The sequence below is a fragment of the Corvus hawaiiensis genome, chromosome 2, assembly GCF_020740725.1.
Source record: "Corvus hawaiiensis isolate bCorHaw1 chromosome 2, bCorHaw1.pri.cur, whole genome shotgun sequence".
NCBI classification, from domain to species: Eukaryota; Metazoa; Chordata; class Aves; order Passeriformes; family Corvidae; genus Corvus; species Corvus hawaiiensis.
In genome coordinates, this window is record NC_063214.1 from 9053557 (window position 1) to 9071509 (window position 17953).

At 37.2% G+C, this 17953-nt stretch overlaps 1 protein-coding gene across 7 annotated transcripts in view; it reads left to right on the forward strand.

Moving 5' to 3' along the window:
- Window positions 1-17953, forward strand: part of ROBO1 (roundabout guidance receptor 1) — a 698066-nt gene that overhangs the window by 199155 nt on the left and 480958 nt on the right. For 3 of the 7 annotated variants that reach the window (XM_048293700.1, XM_048293696.1, XM_048293693.1), the window contains exon 1: window positions 1903-2454. The exons of 1 other annotated variant lie outside the window; for it this stretch is intronic. In XM_048293700.1, coding sequence (XP_048149657.1) covers window positions 2346-2454 — 109 coding nt within the window. In that variant the 5' untranslated portion in view covers window positions 1903-2345. Of the gene's footprint in view, window positions 1-1899; window positions 2455-17953 lie in introns of those variants that run through there. 3 more of the 7 variants (XM_048293699.1, XM_048293692.1, XM_048293697.1) reach the window with 3 other exon arrangements.

The following is a 17953-nucleotide window of genomic DNA, read 5'->3' on the forward strand; positions in this document are numbered from 1 at the left end:
TTATATTACCTGAGGGGTTTTTTTCCTTTGCTGTATTTTGGTGCAGTGAACAATTGGGTACATTCAGGTGTCTTACATAACCAGCAACATGGTGACTCATGTTTAGAGAGTGACTATGGACTGAACTGGCACGAGTTCACATCGTGAAAAATGTGCACTTAGAAAGTGTTTTAAAAAAACACAATCTGAACCCCCCCAACCATTTCTTTTCACACTATATGTTACCACAGGAGTTATTTTTGCTGTGGAGCAAAGGCCCAACAGCATGTATAGGAGTGATGCTCAATTGTTTTTCAGTCCATAGATGTGACTCCTGTCAAATAAAATTACCACAAAAAACCCAAAATTTTTCATTGGGAAATCCTGCTGAGACAAGGATGTGTTGACTCCCCCAGTACTGGGTCCATATGTGGAAATCACCCCCTTCTGGTCATCTCTCCAGAGGGAACAGCCACCAGTGGTGCTGGGGTCAGAGCAAAACTGAAGGCTGCTTATAATATGTAACATGCAGGAGATTTGGCAGATCACAGGTTCTTTATATCCTATGCCATAAATACTTTGCTTTTGGTATGGAATGAAGCTCGCCCAATTTGAAATAAGGGCATATCTGTCTTCCTATTTTCTCCAACTGGTCCAAAGAAAAAGAGCATCTCTTTTAAAGAGTTTGTGGATAACTACTTTAATAACCATTGAAACTTTCTTGTGATCATTTGAGGTCTACCAGCTCTCGGTGATAAAATTCTTACTGCCCTCTTTTGGAAAGTTCCTATCACTGACATGAGGATGTATAGAAATTAGTGTCTTCAGGTGGTTACCTCTTAACTGCTTGTTGTGTGGTATTTCAATTGAACTAAGCATTTTGAGTTCAAATTTCAAAAAGAACAGTGTTTATAAACATTATAAATTAATAGATGCATTATTAAAATGGAAATAACTTACTTTGTCTCCCCTTTCCTGGTAATTGAAATGGTATCTAGAAATTTACTCCAGTACTTTATTCAAAAAAAGCCCTCAATTCTGCAGCTCGGTTATATCCATACACAACAGACAACATGCAATGTGTGAGGCAGAAGATCAGCTTGGAGAATGCTATTTCATTGCTGTTCTGTGAAGAAAGTAAGTTTCACTGTATAAGTAACAATTTTAAGTATTCCTGAGTCTGATGCTTATGGTGCTAAAGAACTAGAAATTTTGCATTTACTTTTATTGGATATAAATATAGACTTTGTGCAGACTAAAGCCCTCTGTCACCATGAACGGAAAGCCCTCTGGTCTTCTTATAGTGATTTTCAGGATCTCTCAGGATGAAGCTTTTCTGGATCTTTACGAGTTGTGTGGAATGATTTCATGATTGTGGTGAAAGGGGTAGAAGATAATTTGTGTTCCAGCTTTTCCTTGAGACTGTTTCAATGTCCACGGGGAAGTTCGTGATCTGGCTCCCTGGTACTGACAGATCCAGGGTTAAATCTCTGCCAACAGCGCTGCTGCAAGCGCTGGAATCTGCTTGCACTGGGTGCTGGGTGCCTCGAGGCTGCTGGGCTGCAGGGGGAAGGTTTGTTAGATAACACAGATTCTATACACAATTTCTCAGAGCTTCTCTTACCGCCGATGAACTGCTCCATTTTTGCAGCATCTGCTGACAGAAACCTGTGTGGGAGGTGGCATTGTTTGTGTTATTTTCCCTAGAAATAGAAGATACTTGTGCTGAATAAGAGACAGAGTTACTGCACAGCTTAGAAAAAAAGTTTCTTTTTTAAGCATTTATTTTTTGTCTTGGATATGTTATTTTTTGCCTTTGCCCCCCTCTGTGGGTAAGGGGGGGAAGCTTGACAAACTGTGCCCATTGATAAACGTAATGAGATTTGAGTGTCAACATTAAAATGTTCTGTGTCATCAGCTCTGTGAAACTGCAGTGAAATATGGAAGTGAGGGAGAAAAAACTCAGTTTTCAGCCTGGCTGTGTCCCCTGCTAGGGTGCTGTGGGGAATGTTGATAAACACTGGGAAGGGCTGAGAGGTGGCAGAGGCAGGTGAGGAGCCGGTGGCTTCTGAGGGACCAGAGAAAGCTGCCACTGCATCTTCTCCTGTGTCTGAGTGCCAGAGGCTCCTAGTTAGGGGAAACCTTTACAACTCTTCTGTTTTTGCATTCCCTGGATAAAGGAAATAAGCGATGCAATGGAAATTTTTAATAAACATTTCTAGTAGGAATAGTATTTTACATCTCGCTCTGCCTCTGCTGAGTAAGTGCTGTTAGCTCCAATTGTTTATTACTAAGGAAAGTCTTCTCTAATTCATCTCTAGCAGTACTCCAGGTAGAGGTGATTTTTTTTTTTTTTGTTACCTGGCATGGCTGTGCTGTCACTGCTGCTGCTGCTTGGGCTAATAGACATAACTGCTGCCGTGGACGTCGCACCTAGAATAAAAGCGGGGTCAAGGTGGAGAGGTGAAAAGAATCGTGAGTAACCCGGGCTTTTCCTTCTCTTCTTCTCAGCTCTCTATTTGAAGAAATGTGTTAGGCCTCATTTCGCTGTATAATTCTTCCTCTCCGTGAGGTTGTTCTCTAATAGCAGCCTTAAGGCCATGTAATTTAAGTATTTAAATATGCATGTGGAAAGCACGGGCCACACCTTCAGTGTGCTCCACACATCTGCAGTACAGTCCTGTGTCTCACTGCAAGCTCTCCGATTAATCAGCCTGTGCTGATTAACTCCTCTCCTTCCAGGGACTTGGGAGATGTCCAGGCTGTACCTTTTCTATTTGTAGTCTTAGCATTTTGCATGCTATTTCAGATGTTAGCTTTGATAAAGGCAGCAAATCTCACAGGTCTGCAGTTTGTGTGAAAGAACCTTGTAACCCCAGTGATTATAGTAGATAATTTTATGGATATAAATGCATAACTGCACTTTAAAATCTGCAGATTTAGATAAGGGGATGTAAGGTAGAATTGCAGCTTGTGAAGGGTTTATCAATGCTGCACTTAAAAAGAGAAAAGAGCATTTACTATTAGAAAAGGAAAGTAGATGAGTCATCATAATATTTGGGAGTGAGACTTCCTACTGCATACACAGCTGCTTGACTGAAATAACCAGATGATTATTTCTATTTAAAGGGCAACTCAGTTCTCGCTGACATTATTCCTTATTCCTGTCCAGCTATTTATAAACAAAAATGCCCATGATGGGCAGCATAATATTATCATTATGCCTGTAAATTTTTTGCTGTGGTTTTGTTTGGGGTTTGTTTGGGGTTTTTTTTAGAAACACTTAGATTACTAAAAAAAGAGAAGGAGTATTGAAAATGGAATGAAGGTTTTCTCTTTAATTCAGCTAAATGTGATGTGGTTGCTTGGAAAACCTATGTGATGAAAGTCCTTAAAATAACCAGAACTTGGAGGGGTGGCTGTTGGTATCCTTGGAATAAGTATTATTTTGTCAGTCCTGTTATCTGGAAGCTGATCTGCAGCTTGAGCAATATTTTTTTCCTAAAGTACAAACATACATATCAATAAATCTGCTGCTTCTCTCAGTCCCCTTATCAGTAGCATTAAGGAAAGACATGATGGACTCAGTGGAACTGAGAACTGCCTTGTCCAGTTACAGGTACTTTACATCTAAAGCACACACTGCCCAAACTACCAGGGCATGAATGTGTGCATAAGTGACACACAAAAAAAGCAGCCTACAGTTTATAAATATTTGAACATATGAACTAATTATGAATAAAAGAGCGCTTTAGTTTAATGATCGTGGAAACTGAGGCACAACTGAAATATGTTGATTGAAATTTTTCAACAGTATGTTTCTGGCTCAGTAAAAAGGTCATCTAAAATTATCTGTGTGAAGTCTGCATCTTTTATGAAAAAAGCCAGTTCCCAGGGTAAAAATACTGCATATTCAGTTTTGATCAATTGGCTTTCAAATATTTGAAAATTTCCGATTCTGAGCAGTCATTCTGATGTTTTCTCTATGAAGAATTGAAATAGATGGTGGTATAGATATTAATGCCTCACAAAAGCATTAATAAAGTTAATCAGCTTGGGATAGCATTTAGCCATGATAGGTAAATTATGGAAACATTCAGAAATTTAAGACCACCCCCTGTTTGGAAATTGTTTTGTAAATAATCATGTCACCTGTATTAGCTATTAGACCTTATTGATTCCAATGACTTGCTTTCTTCTCTCAGAACAGGGTGCTCTCAAGCCAGCACATTAGCACATTGCTAATATTTGGTTAAAGGAAAAATAGGTTGCAAATTAGTTGTTATAGTGCCTTGATATTGTGTTACTTAAGTCCTTAGAGAGATCAGTTGTTGAACATGTTAAAAGTTATTAACCTGAATCAGCTCTCCTTGATTAAGATGTTTAGAGTAGACTTTAGTGTTTCTTTTATTTAAATTCTAGCAGCAGTCTCAGTAAGAACAAGAGAGATTTTACAGGAATGCCACTCGTACACTATTTGTCTTTGCTATTCATGATGTCAAAATTTCTCTAGTAGTGGGATGCAGATATCATGCAGAGCTGGATACTCTGAGCAGTAGAGAGCCCATTTCTGAGACAGAAAATGTTGTGTAATTATAGTTGATGGATTACTTGTTGATTGCTATTAATGCTGCATATTTGCCTCTTGGCTGACAAAGTACTTGAAGATGTTCTCTTGCTGGTTCATTTTTGCACATCATAGTTAAAATTCTAATGGAAAAATATTCTGAAAAGGCTTGTGATTGTGTAATATGTGTTTCTATTTAATTGGGTTGCACTTAAATTCCATAATCAAAACCAAAAAATATGACATTAAATGAAAGGGGATATTGCTGGTTTCTGCAAAAATTCAACAAATTTTCACTAAAGCATTCAGATGCAGCAGTTTAGCAATGCTTTAAAAGCATTCTGTATTTACAATATAGAGAGATTTTGAAATATTTTTGCTCCAAGCGATCTTTTAGAAGACGGAATAACTTTGCAGTTCTTTAGGTTCTCTGTCATGCTTCTTCAAAAAAGATCATGGTATATTAAGGGGCATAAGAAGTTTTCCAGAAAAACTGTCATGATCCAATTTTAGTCATTCTTCTCAAGGTCCAGCAAGGACTACAACAAAACTTCATTTTTTTGGCTGGCATTTGCTTTATCTGAGCTTACACCTCATCAGATGAAGTTTTGTTCTTTACTTTTCCATAGGGGATCTTGGGACTGGGAAATCTGTAGCCTGGTTCTGCTCCATCGCAGCTCAAATGAGTGAAGTCATGAGAATGGAAAGAAATTATGATTTCTGACAAGTAGAACTGCAACAAAAAATAGTGTAGAAGGAGAATAAGGGGATTTATTCCCATATGAATCTGTACTTTCCATTATAACAGTGTTTGGGTAGGGTTGGGGACAAGGGGGAACAGCACATATCTTGGAGGCAATATTAAACTATTTAAATATATAAAAGATAACACTGCTTAATTGCTTATTCAGTGCATTAACGTGTTTTCTGACATGTTGTTACTTTTTTTGTATTCACTTCATGTTTAAGAAATCCAACAATTATTGTTTGAATGCCTTTACTTTATGATTTACATGCCTATGATCACCGGAAATTATACAAAGAAATTTCATTGTTTGATACCAAAATGGCAATGTATTAAGACTGTCCTACTATCTCTCAGAAAACGGAATTACAGAGCAATACCTTGGTTATTATTAACTGCTATATACTGCATATAATGTTTACACTGAAGACTGTACAAGCATATTTTCTGACATTTATAACTTTGCATATTTTTGCCTGTACTATGTGTAATCTTCCTTTTTAGGAAAACTGAATCAAAATTTCTTAATCTGTGAATAAATTCTTTTTCATTTTATAGGGAATAAAATCATAAATTTCTGGGCAGGTTTTGGATGTCATATGTAAGGGTCAGACTTTAAAGTTGTCCCAGAGTGAACAGCTGCAGCAGATATGTGTCTTTCATATTTCTGGTAGAAACAGAGTTATGACATTTTTAGATTATGCAAGGCATTAGAACTATTCTTTCTATTGTTCAATTCATTTTGCATTTCAGGCAAAGAACTTAGGATCAGCATAATTGGCTTATTTACTGTAGTTGGCACTAGAAATAACAAATACTGTCATCATTGTTTAACCATTATTATTATTAGGAATGCCACGAATATATCACTGGTAAAGAAGAATGAAACCTGTTCTTGCTGATTCTTTGTCTGTTGAAATAGATATATATAGATATATATATATAGATACATACATATGTACGTGTGGGCACATAAAGATCTACTTTACTCTGTTAAAAGCTTCAGCTATGTTCTGTGTTGGTGCTAAAAGCCTGTCAGCAGCATATCAGTCATTACTCAGTGAGTCTCAGTCCTGTGTTTCCCAGGTAGACAGAATATGCTGAAATTGTTAACTTTTTTTTTTTTTGCTAAATGTGTCATACTGCTGTTCATTGATTGGTTGATAGGTTGTGAATTTCTTATGGTATTTGGTACTCATAATTTCTACCTGTCCTCTATGGAAAAAGCAACACGGTCCTAAAATTGTCATAAAGCAAAATCTAGCTGTTTCTTTCCAAGTTTCCTCAGACTCAGTGTGATTTAGACAAGTTGAAGTGCATTTGGATTAAATATTGCAAGTTATTCCATGGTTTATACTTAACTGTCAAATAAATATATCTTTCAAAAAGTTTTGGTAAAGCGGAAAAGGATTCCAACATGTGGCTTTACCTGTTTGGATCCTTTAAAACAAAAAGCAGATTTAACAGTAACGTTGCTGCCTCAAGTAAAAATGTGCTTGTAAAGAAAAGGATCAAGCCAGTACTGAAACAGATTAGGAGGTCTCAGGTGACACTGCCCAGGGACATCACTGCCTGTGTGCCCATCTCTCCACGTGCCAGTGACTGCTGGGATTCCCAGACAAATACCTGCTGGAAGCACATCACCAACAGGAGACTAATTTCTCTGCCAAGATAAATTATCTTGATTTGATGAAAAAAATTGTAAGATATATTGCTAAAAATAGGTGTTCTTTTAAGGAAACCAGCAAGTTCCTTATCTTACAGAAGAGAGTAAAACATTTGTTCTTCTTGGACAGCTAGAGTGGTCTTTGATGTTCAAATTTGCTCTTTATTACAGTATTTAACCCTATCATGTACCAAATAATTTAACTGCGTGTTTGCATATTAATATTATCATTTTGCACTAGAGGCTTCTTTGGAAGCTTTAAACAGAACAGCAAATCAAAACCACTTAGTGATCTTTGGTGTCAAAGTGTAACCAGGAAGGTTTAACCAGCCTTTCCTAACCTTGAGGCCACTTTCAAAGTCCTTTTTTTTTTCCTTTCAGGTAGTTGTATTTCTTACAAGAAATCTTGCTTCACACAACAGGGGAAAGTGTTTTACCACAGTCATTTTAATGTCAAGTAACTCAGTATCTGAAAAGAACTATGAACAAAAAAGATAGTTGCCCTTAGATACTGGAACCCTTTCTTCTCCTTAAGTAGATGTGGCTGATAAGAAACTTAAAGGAATGGTGAAAATAGACATTAAGAAAAGAAGAATAGATATTTTTAACAGGAGAAAAAGAAGAGAGAATTGGAAGCAAACAAATAGGTGACAGTTAAATAGCTGAAGGCCAAAGGAAAGTAAAGAAAAGGGAAAAGAAAGATAAGAAGGAGAAAAGAGAATCTGGAAGAGCATAAAACAAACTATTTCTGCAGTTAACATTTAACTAATTTGCAGTTTCTCATGCAAACTGCTTAGTCGGTGGTATTAACCTGAATGTCCCACTTCCATCATGCTGTCTGTAGCATCTGGGAAATGACCTCTTATGTAAAGAAATAAATTTATTTGGAACTTTAATTTATCTAAGTTATAAGGACAAAATGAACTATTTTATTTTAAAATTGCTTCAGTGAGATTTTATAGTTAAAACCGAAGTGGATGACATTGATTCATAAAAGCATAAAGATTTTGGAGTAATTAAAATTTGGAATATTTAGTGCCCCAGAACTTTTGACCTTTAATAAATTTGTCTGGGATTGAATTGAATTTCAGTGTGCAGTGTAGCATATGACAGATAGGCAGTGAAGCTGCTCTGAGATTATATCTCTGTAAGACACTCCACAATTTCAAGAGGTCCCTTGAATGATTTTGAAGTTTTTACTTGAAGAGAAGAAAACATAATTTCTCCTCTTTAGTCTATTTTTGTGCAAAGTTATTTGATTATAAATTTTTAGAAACTTTATTTTTCATTTCTTATTTCTGAATAACAGCAAAAAAGGTGTTCTTTTTATGATTTAGTTATGTTGAGAGAGAATTGCCCATTTTCCTTTGTGGACCTTTCTGTACCATTTTTGAAAGCCAGCCTGTGTATGTTCTCCTTTAAACATATTTGCTGATAATTTACTTTAAATCACTTTGTAGTTGACTCATAAAATTTTATATGTATTTCCTACCACCTACAAGAGTAACTTTATCCTTTTTTATTCTTAACACTTTATTTTAGCTGTGATCTAAGGACAATGTAAGAGTTAACACAATTCTCTACATGAACTCTACTAAAATCCTCCAGACCGCATTCCTTTCTTTAGTCTTAACTTAGATAGTCAGGTTCACCAATAATTCATCTCTCTCTGGCTCTTTGCTTGGAGATATATGGAATCATGAGGTGCAAGTATTCAAAGAGGAACTTGAGGACCACCCAGTACCTAGATAAGCAGATTATGGTGCTCCAATTCTTGGCTTTCCTGCCAAGAGCACTATTATTAACTCCAAATATCTAAAACCATGATTAAGAAGTCTTAAGAAATAGAAAAGAGAAGCTCCCTCTTTTTCCTCTTAGGGTAATCTTAAAGCCTTGTACTTGCACTCAGCACCTCCATTTTCAGGCTCTTTCCCAACTCACGCAAGATCGAAACAGTCACTGCTCACCTCCAGGGCCGAGAGCTGTAACTGGGACACCTTTTGTGTCCCACTGCTGATGAAAGCCCAGGAAGTGGCCTGCAATGGGAGTCACAGGTGCATTGCTTATGAGTAGGGGCCAAGTGTTTCAGAATCATGGCACTTTATCTTATTTCCTTTTTTTCTTCAAGGGATGCTTTCCTTTTGATGGCGTGTCCTCTCTTCATGTGAATCTGGAATCTCACTCTTAGCCTACTTTCCCACATCAAGCAAAAGGAAAGGAGCCTCTTAATTGCTCCATACCCACCAAGGGAATAGCAACTGGAACTAGAACAATGCTGTATTGTCTGGGCATGTACCTGGGAGTATCTTTATCCCTTCACCTCATGCATTAATTTCCCTTCTCCCTTTCCTTTGTGACCTCTTCTCTACCACACCATTTTCTGGTTCCCCAGCTGACATTTTTTTAAGCTTCTTCAAGCTTTTCTAATCTATTGCATCTCTTCCAGTACCTTTTGTGAGTGTTGCCAACCCATGTGGCAGAGAGCCCTGGGTCAGCCAGCATTCCCATGAAAACAAGCAACCTGGTACTGCTGTGATCAAGGTTCTGGTCTATCCTTGGAATGCTACTTCCTGTCCCTTGAAGAACTGGGGTCTTGACTGTAACATCAGGGTTACTTTATGGGGTTTTCCAAAGTACCTGTAGAATTCCAGCAAGATGGAAACTTTTGGTTAGAGGTTGAGATATTGGAAAATTTGGCTGCCACTGAAAAAAATCAAGTTAGAACATGGTGGGAGGTTAGGTTTACTTGTTTTGGCTGAGAGAGAAGTTTATCCAAAATACAATTTTTTCCTTATAATTTTGGGGTATTTTTTTACAAAAGTCTTGATTCCCATGTCATGAGTTGACCATGAGTGGGTCTATGGGGAGTTATTTTGTTTACATGGATTCTGTAGATGATGATGGTTGCCAATACCTGTCTGAAAGCTTCAAGAGTGAGGCAGGCATCAGAATACATTGGCATCTTGACAAAAAGTCCTTCCTTTTTGCTTATATTATTTATATAAGCATGTTCTTCCAGAAAACAAGTACAGATTTAGCTGCTAATTCTTTTTATTTTTATAGGTAACAAATATCTTTCTGATGTGCCACTTTGACATTCTTAAAAATGAACAGTTGCCTGATTCATCATGTCTTGCTTCAGGTCTGCCCTCCAGTGAAATTATTGCTTTATGATGACATGATGCTGGACTACTGATGTTATAAATGTGTCTCTGCTGTAACAGATGAAAGAAAAGAATTCTGTATGGCAATATAAGAATACTCATAGAACTATTTATTTTTATGTGAGGGATTAATGAAGATACCACAGTCAAGTCTAGATAATGTGTATGCATTTTTTTTTAGAAACAGAACTCAGTGTCAGCCATGAGGTATTTCTGCATTGTAAAAGTATGCACATAGGAAAAATAGTGAAACAAAATAATAAACACAAAGCTTTCTCTATATAGAGCATCTCCAGGGTAATATGTACTTTATCTTTCCTGGGCAATCTTTGGATTTTTGTGTTAGACTAAAAAATCACCAAATCAGACTCTTCCAAAAGTGGAGGTGGTTGATAACGTTGCATTTCTTTCTTTCACTATTCCAAAACTAGAGGAGAGCAAGCTCAAGGCAAACAACTTGGCGCAAATACTGAAGAAGGGTTTGTGACCTTAAGTTTATTTTCTAAATACTTGTTCAGTGGCCCCACCAGTGATGTGACTTGCTTGGTTTTCTGCAAACACCCATTTAAACTGGGGTCCTCCACAAACAATTAAGGAATGGCTGTTCTTTGTATAATTACCCATATTTGCATTCTTGTGAGTAATAAATGACAAGTATTTCAACTGTTCTCACTATATTTAAAAGCTTGCCATCCAAATAGGAACCAAAACCTGTAGTATGTGTCAGACACTGAAAATAGTTCATGCCTCAAACATTGATTTGAAGTTTTTCTCCTTATAAAGAAGCTACAACCAAAGAAGCTTCCCTGAAGAGTGGGACTTTGGACTGAAAGTCACACTGCTGATTAGATAAAGGGAAATGCATTGTTCAATCATCTCAGGCTGAGGGAAAGGTGTGCATCCACAAAAGGCCAAAGCCACCAGCTGCAACTATCCCAGGCTGAGTTTGGGGTGAGGGGAGAGCACAGCTCACAGAAGCCAGGTTTACACAGACTCTCCCCAACCAAGGACGGAGAAGGAGGTTTTGGGTGCGTGGTGCAACCTCTGGTCAGAGGCACTGAACACCCATCCTCCATTACACAAACTGGCCCAGCTGTGGAACTCCCAACCTCACAGGCCACATCCACAGGACTTCCACATGAGAGAGGCTTGGCCCCACAGGACTGCACGTGATGCAACAGACCCAGAGTCTGCTGTGAGAGACTGACCCCCCCACCCCAGGGGGACATGGCCAGACATGCCCACCCAGCCTAAGCATATAAACCCATCCAATTCTGTGCCTTCTGGGGGGACCTTCACCACCAAGCACACCAGCTGGAGAGGATCAACGAATATCGTTGGGATCCACGGAGTGGTGATATTTTCCTTATTCTGTCCCTGTCACTCTTTCTGTCCCCCGCCAACTATTTTCTACTTCTTTCTTTCTCTAATGTTTACCATCAAATAAAACCCATACCATTGTCACTGGCATATGGTCTTCTTTGCACCTTAATTCCGGCAGAGGCATTTCTAAGAACTTTAAAACTGGATCATAACAGTATATTAGTTCAGTTGCATGCTACCTAAAGAAACTCTATACAGATATGAATGAACATGGATTTTACAACACATATGCAGTCTCCAGAAGTGTATTGTCTATGTTTACAAGCAATATATTTCTAAAAATCAGGATTGCTTCTTAGATAATAAAGAGTGCATGAGATCATTTATTTGCCATCACCAGTGCTACTTGGTACATTGTATGTCATTTCTGTGATGCAAACTGACTAAGGCAAAATGCTTTTTATCTTTTGTAACATGGCTTTTGCCCTGAAGAGTCTTTGGTGAGTCAGTGTCTTTTTACTCAAGACTGAGTATCATATAAAATAAAAACAAAACTACATACTTGAGTGGAGATAGGCACTGAGCAGTCACAACATACTAAAAGTCTATATTTGAGTAATAAGTGTGAAAAATACTTGAAATACACAAATTAAATCCTGGGTATGCTGTCTAGTAAATCTTAGTGTGAAACATCTGCCTGTGATGACTTGAGCTGAAAACTGTAGCTGTTACAAATACATTTATTTGCTATTCTTTTACATGTGTTCAGACTCAATCAGTTTGCCACTGTCAATTATACTGCCTTTTATCAAGGTTTTTTTAAGTTTCAGCCTGCCCAATGGGCTGAATTGTCAAACTGGGAAGTTACCCCTGTGGAATGCTTCCTCTGACATATTGCAGTCCAGAAAACGGACCTGCTTTTCTTCCCTCCATTTTTATTTGCAATTTCTCCCTAACAGGCTTTGCTGAAAGGAGCTAGCTTGTGGAGGTCTCCCTCTCTATCTTGCCTTTGTCCCTACTCTCCCAAAACAAATCTTGACTCTCCTACAGTGCAGAGAAGTCCCTTCATGTTTTGGGGCTACTTGGGGTACGTTTGGCTGGTGCAGGTTGAGGTGATGTGGGGGATTCTTTAGAGTCAGTGAGAATGAATCGTCTCCTAACTGCTGACCCTTCTTTTTCTGTGTGAATTAGAGCTGAGGAGGCTTTGAGAATTTACCTAAATCCTTAGTTATGGAACCCTTTTTTCTCAGAGAGATTTCAGCAACAGAAACACAGCCCACTACAGAAAAAGTAGGGTATTTAATGAGAAACAGATGGGGCCTGTGTATTGTTAATGGAGAAAGACTACTGTTTTGTGTAAAGAGAAACCAACACATAACATTAGGAATAAAAACAGAGTAGGTTACAGGACATTGTAATAAGATGTTAATTTTATGCTTGTTGTTTAAGATAGTCCTTAAAATGAGTTTTTAACTTACTCTGTCCAATATAGAGTGTCTGTGTATGTCTTCCTTAAAAAAAAACAAACCTCAAAACCAAAGAAACTAATGAATATATATTCCTATTCTTTTTGCTCTTTTTAGTTCAATAACATTTTACAAATATACTTTTTTTCTTTCTTCACACCAGTTGTCCCTTTCCAACAATATCCAAAGACAATATTTTTCTCACAACCAATTTCTGGTTTAACATATGTTGGTGTGATTTGTTAATGTTCAGGTACCAATAAAGATTTTTTTTTTCCATTTGTGTGTGTGTTCAGCAACATAAGAATTTACTACTTGTTTCATTGAAAATAAACTCTCACTGACTTAGGTTTTCTTTTTTCTTGAGATCACTGGGAATATAACAGTTTTACATGCCAGCTTCTGATGGGTTTATATCCAATATTTGATTTAAAAATCACATGGCCCTGAATAGCAGCGTTTGTTTTTTTTAGCAAAGCCTGCTTAGTTTCATATAACACTACGACATTAATGTCTTCTTTTTAATGACTGTAAACATTTTAGTTTGCATTTTATATGCAGCACCTTTAAGCTTTAATTGGACATCTGATAGTCTGTGTACATAAGCACCTCCCAGATAATGTGGAAATTGTAGACTGAGAAGCAATGATGCTATTGTGCTGGGGGATGCAGACTTGAGCCTGTTTGTCAGATTGTCTCCCAGGAGTGTCTGCTGTATTTCAGAAACCCTTTTCATATGAACTGTTAGAGAAATATGAAAATGATGAGGCAGGTGCCAAAGCAAATCTTTGACATGCATTATATCCCACTCAGATTAGAAAGTTCACACCTCTTAAAATATTAAATATTAAAGTCTCGAACTGGGAGTCAGGTAAGGTTAGATCTGTGAATTTTGATGTATGTTCAATATATCATCATATTGTGTAAAATATTGTCCATCATTCTGCTGCTGTAGACGTCTTGGTCTATACCATATTTACTTTTGAGGGATTCATCCTGTATCTAGAAAACAGCAAAAGCAACTGATTTGTTTCCTGACTTATTCTTTGAGAAGTTCTCCCTCTTTCTCTCTGCAGCTGCAGCACCTTCTGCTCTGTGAAAATGTGTTCCATCAGAATGAACCAATTTTCCTTTTCTAACTCATTGTCACTACTTAATTTAACTATGGGAATCATCAATGGTCATCTAACAGTACTTCCTTGAAGGGCAATTTGAAGAGTTAGCTCATCCTGGGATTCAGCCTCCTTTTGTGATAGTATTTTATCAAAAGCATTTTGTTTCTGAAGTAGCTCCAGCCCAGGAAATATAATATAGCAACCTCACAGGAACTGTAGTGTCTAAAGACATTAATTGATCCATTTTCTTCATGTCCATGCCAGGTGCTATAAATTGGTCTGTGTTTGTTGTCTTTACTTCATGGATTAATTCAATGATAGACAAAACGTGTGTGAGAATTTGCAAAAGCCACACAGAAAATTAGTAGCCTTACAGATTCTTGTCATGAGATTCTTGCTCATGAGAACATGGTGTTGCTAAAAAAAATGATGAATTGATATGTCAGTGTAGAGTGCAAAGTCTATATATGGGTATCCCTTGTACGTGTTCTTGGCTCTCGATGTATTTTATGATGATTACTGACAGTGTTGCCATATGTTATGAGCAGCTAGGGAAATAGGGGCAATCCATAAATATCTGGGCATATGTGGGCTTTTGAGGACATGGCAGCAGAGGTAGAAAGCAAATGTAACTCTGGATTAGCTCAAGCATTTCTTTATTGATAAAACTTCTTTAACACAGTTTCTGGTGATAGTTCTACGTAACTGTGTGTATATACAGCAGCATGTTGTCTCCTACTGTGCAAGAATGCTTTTCAGTACCTAGTTCTTCTCACAATGATAGCAACTCATGAGGAACAGATAAGCAAGAAAATAAAAATTTAAGTTATAATTTCAGGACTTAAGCAGCTTTGCAAAACTACAGCAACTTTTTCACAATGGAGGAAAATGTGTTTTCTCTTGGTTACAAAAGACTCAAATGATTTAACATTTTGTTTGGAGTCCAAGAGACCAGATGTATAAGTCAATTAAGGTAGTAACTAAATAAGGGTGGTGTTTCTGTAAAGGCTGATTTTAGCCTCGCTATCCAAAGCTTCTCAGCAGAGAGTTTCCACTGCAGGAGCCAGTAAGGGGAGCCCAGGGAAATTAAGCTCATTAGGGTAAAATTTGCCTTTGGACCACTCAACGTGCAACAACATTTATTTACCTCATATCTCTTCTATGGGCCTGGGGTCCTCAATGAAACAGAAAATGTCCCAAGAGCCAAGAATGTATCTAGGAATACATAAATCCAAAGCAGCCAGGAAAAGGGTTCTCAGACACAGAGAAAATATGCAATAAAGAGTGTTTCTTAGGGAACTGAATGCTTTCAGTCAGATCAATCTCACTGACATGTGACCTTGAAGAATGCAGTTACACAATAGCATACTGAAACCACCTTAGAAATTCTGAGTCTCTGTGCTCTTATAAAAAGTCCTGGTTTGCATTTAAGTGATATTACTCACTAAGCAAGAATAAGGTATTACCAAACAATACATCAGGCTTAAGATTACACACAGCATTCTCCATCACTTATACAGAGAACTAAATGTTTTAAAAAGCAGATTCTGATGGTAAGTAGTCTGCCAAGTAGAACCTGCTCAATAGCTGAGTAATTAATTACCAAAAGAAATTAATTCTTCTGTGATAGAGCTGGAAAAACTAATTTATAGTACTTGTGAAGCATGCACAGCAGCATATATGTCTCTCTCATATACCAGAAACATTTACTCAGTACTTGGATAATTGCTACTTTCTCTAGAGAAAAGTCGTAACCTATAAACTCAGTAGGACAAAATGAGGCTCTGGAATAAAAAGCAGCAGAAAGCAGCTTCTCATTAGTTGGTTAGAAAAGATCTGAATATGTATGTTTCCAAACATGTAAGTGTTAGGATTAAACCTCTCCAGTTTAGTAGGAGTTAGAAAAATATAAATAAAGTATTAATACATCTGCATGAAATTTTAAGATGTGGTATCAGATGTGGCATGTTCATCTGTCTGCTTTTATCAGCAGCTTTCATACTATATTTGGGTTTTTTTGGTATTATTTTCAACTGAGATTCAGCAGAGAAGTGTTAAAGCTGCTTTAAGCAATAGCTTGTTAAAACGCCTTTGGTTCTACTTAGCAAAAAACACCTCCTTAAACCTCTCCAGTTTAGCCAGTCTGAGCCCAGCTTTGCCTGATGTGACCCTTAATTCTACCATTTCCTTAGAGTGAAATGTTATAGGTAGTCACTTGAGAGTTTTGATCTTGAAGACAAGTAGAGCCCAAGAGCCCAAATCCCTTATATGTATACACACAGCACCAGCCTAGCAGTGTGTTCCTGATTATTTGTTGAGCTCTTGGAAAATATGTTGTATTCTTACAGGTATGGTATTTTAAATACAAATGTCAGTGCCTTGCAGCTGAGTTACACCTCTTTCAGAAGGTTAGCATTTGGAGCAAAACTATGAATTACTAAAGAGCACAATGAAGCTGCCAAGTACATTGAATTTGATTTCATGTTCAGATACTCAAAATGCTACAAATGTAATTGTTGATGAGCACTCTCAGAAAATGCCAGAATTCAGATTAAATTCCAGCATTTGGTTTATATTTGCATTATCCAACTGCCTTTGATCATACAACTCTTTCTGCTCTGTGAATATTCATAAAGACATGTTCAAGCTCTTTGCTTGACACTGTGTGTAACTACAGTACTTCAGCACAGCAGTTATAGACACAGTCTGCAGTCCTGAAGAGGGGGAATATTCATAAAATAAGTTTTAATTAGATTTCTTTTTAAATGTACTCTTTTCTCAACCCCTTTTGTCAGTTTAAATGCCTGAAAAAAATCTCTGTGGTTCGTTCTATACAATTTCTGTGCTTTTTAAAAACTTTTTCAAACTTTTTGCACTTCTTCAATCCTTTCTCACCTTGTGCTCCAGCATCTGAAAGAAGCCTAAGGTAACTCAAGTGTTTTTACCCATTCAGAAAAACGCAAATACCTAATATTAACAGTTCACTTGTGCAGCCAAATTATCCCTGCACCCTCACACAGCACATTCTTCAGATATAATTTCCAAGTTCAGAGAAAGAATCACAGTTTCATAGAATAATAGAAATATTTAGGTTGGAAAGGACCCTGAAGATCATTGAGTCTAACTGTATTTTTTGTATTTAGTGGACAATTTCCATATTTTCAAACAGTAACAGAACCAGTAGCTTCCAGAGCTGGGTGGACACAAGTATTTGCTGAAATATATGGCCATGGGAGATTTTATCTTCCAGACTACACCTGCTCCAGTTATTCAAAGGAAACATACTTGTGTGGTTACTAGCACAGAAAAACAGTTCTTTCATTCAAAAGGAATAAAGCCATTTTGGCTTAATTAAAACTACTCACTTTCATGTGGGATGGCATCATGGTAAAATATCAAGATCTCGGTGGTGAAAGTTCTAAAAACGTTATTAGTTCTTGGCAAAAAAAAAAAAGGCACTAAAAGGGAACAGTTGTTCAATTTTGCCAGGTTGCAACTTTGGTTGTTATCAATAGTACTCATACATTTCTGACAACTAAAAAATTCATTTAAGAGTTAGAAAGTGCAGAGATGAGACTGAAAGGAGTTAAGAACTATTTAAAGAATATTTGTTAATGACTGTAAGATTGTTGAGATAATATGTTATAGAATAGAAAGGCACTTTTATTTCAATGAGATACTTTGATTACTGTGAGAAAGTTTGTTTTTATTTTTGTCCTCAGCCTCAGTAGTTTAAGTTTATAGTAAAATGCACATATAAAAGTCAAAAAAATTTTTAAATCTCAAACAGCAAGCAAGAAAACATTTTGTCTAGGACCTTAGCCATCCCAGCTACATAACTGTCAGCTGCAATTGTTATTCTGGTGAGCTGAAATCAACTTACAGGTGCACAGAAAGTTTTCTTAATTTGCCAAAAAGTGTGTGCAAA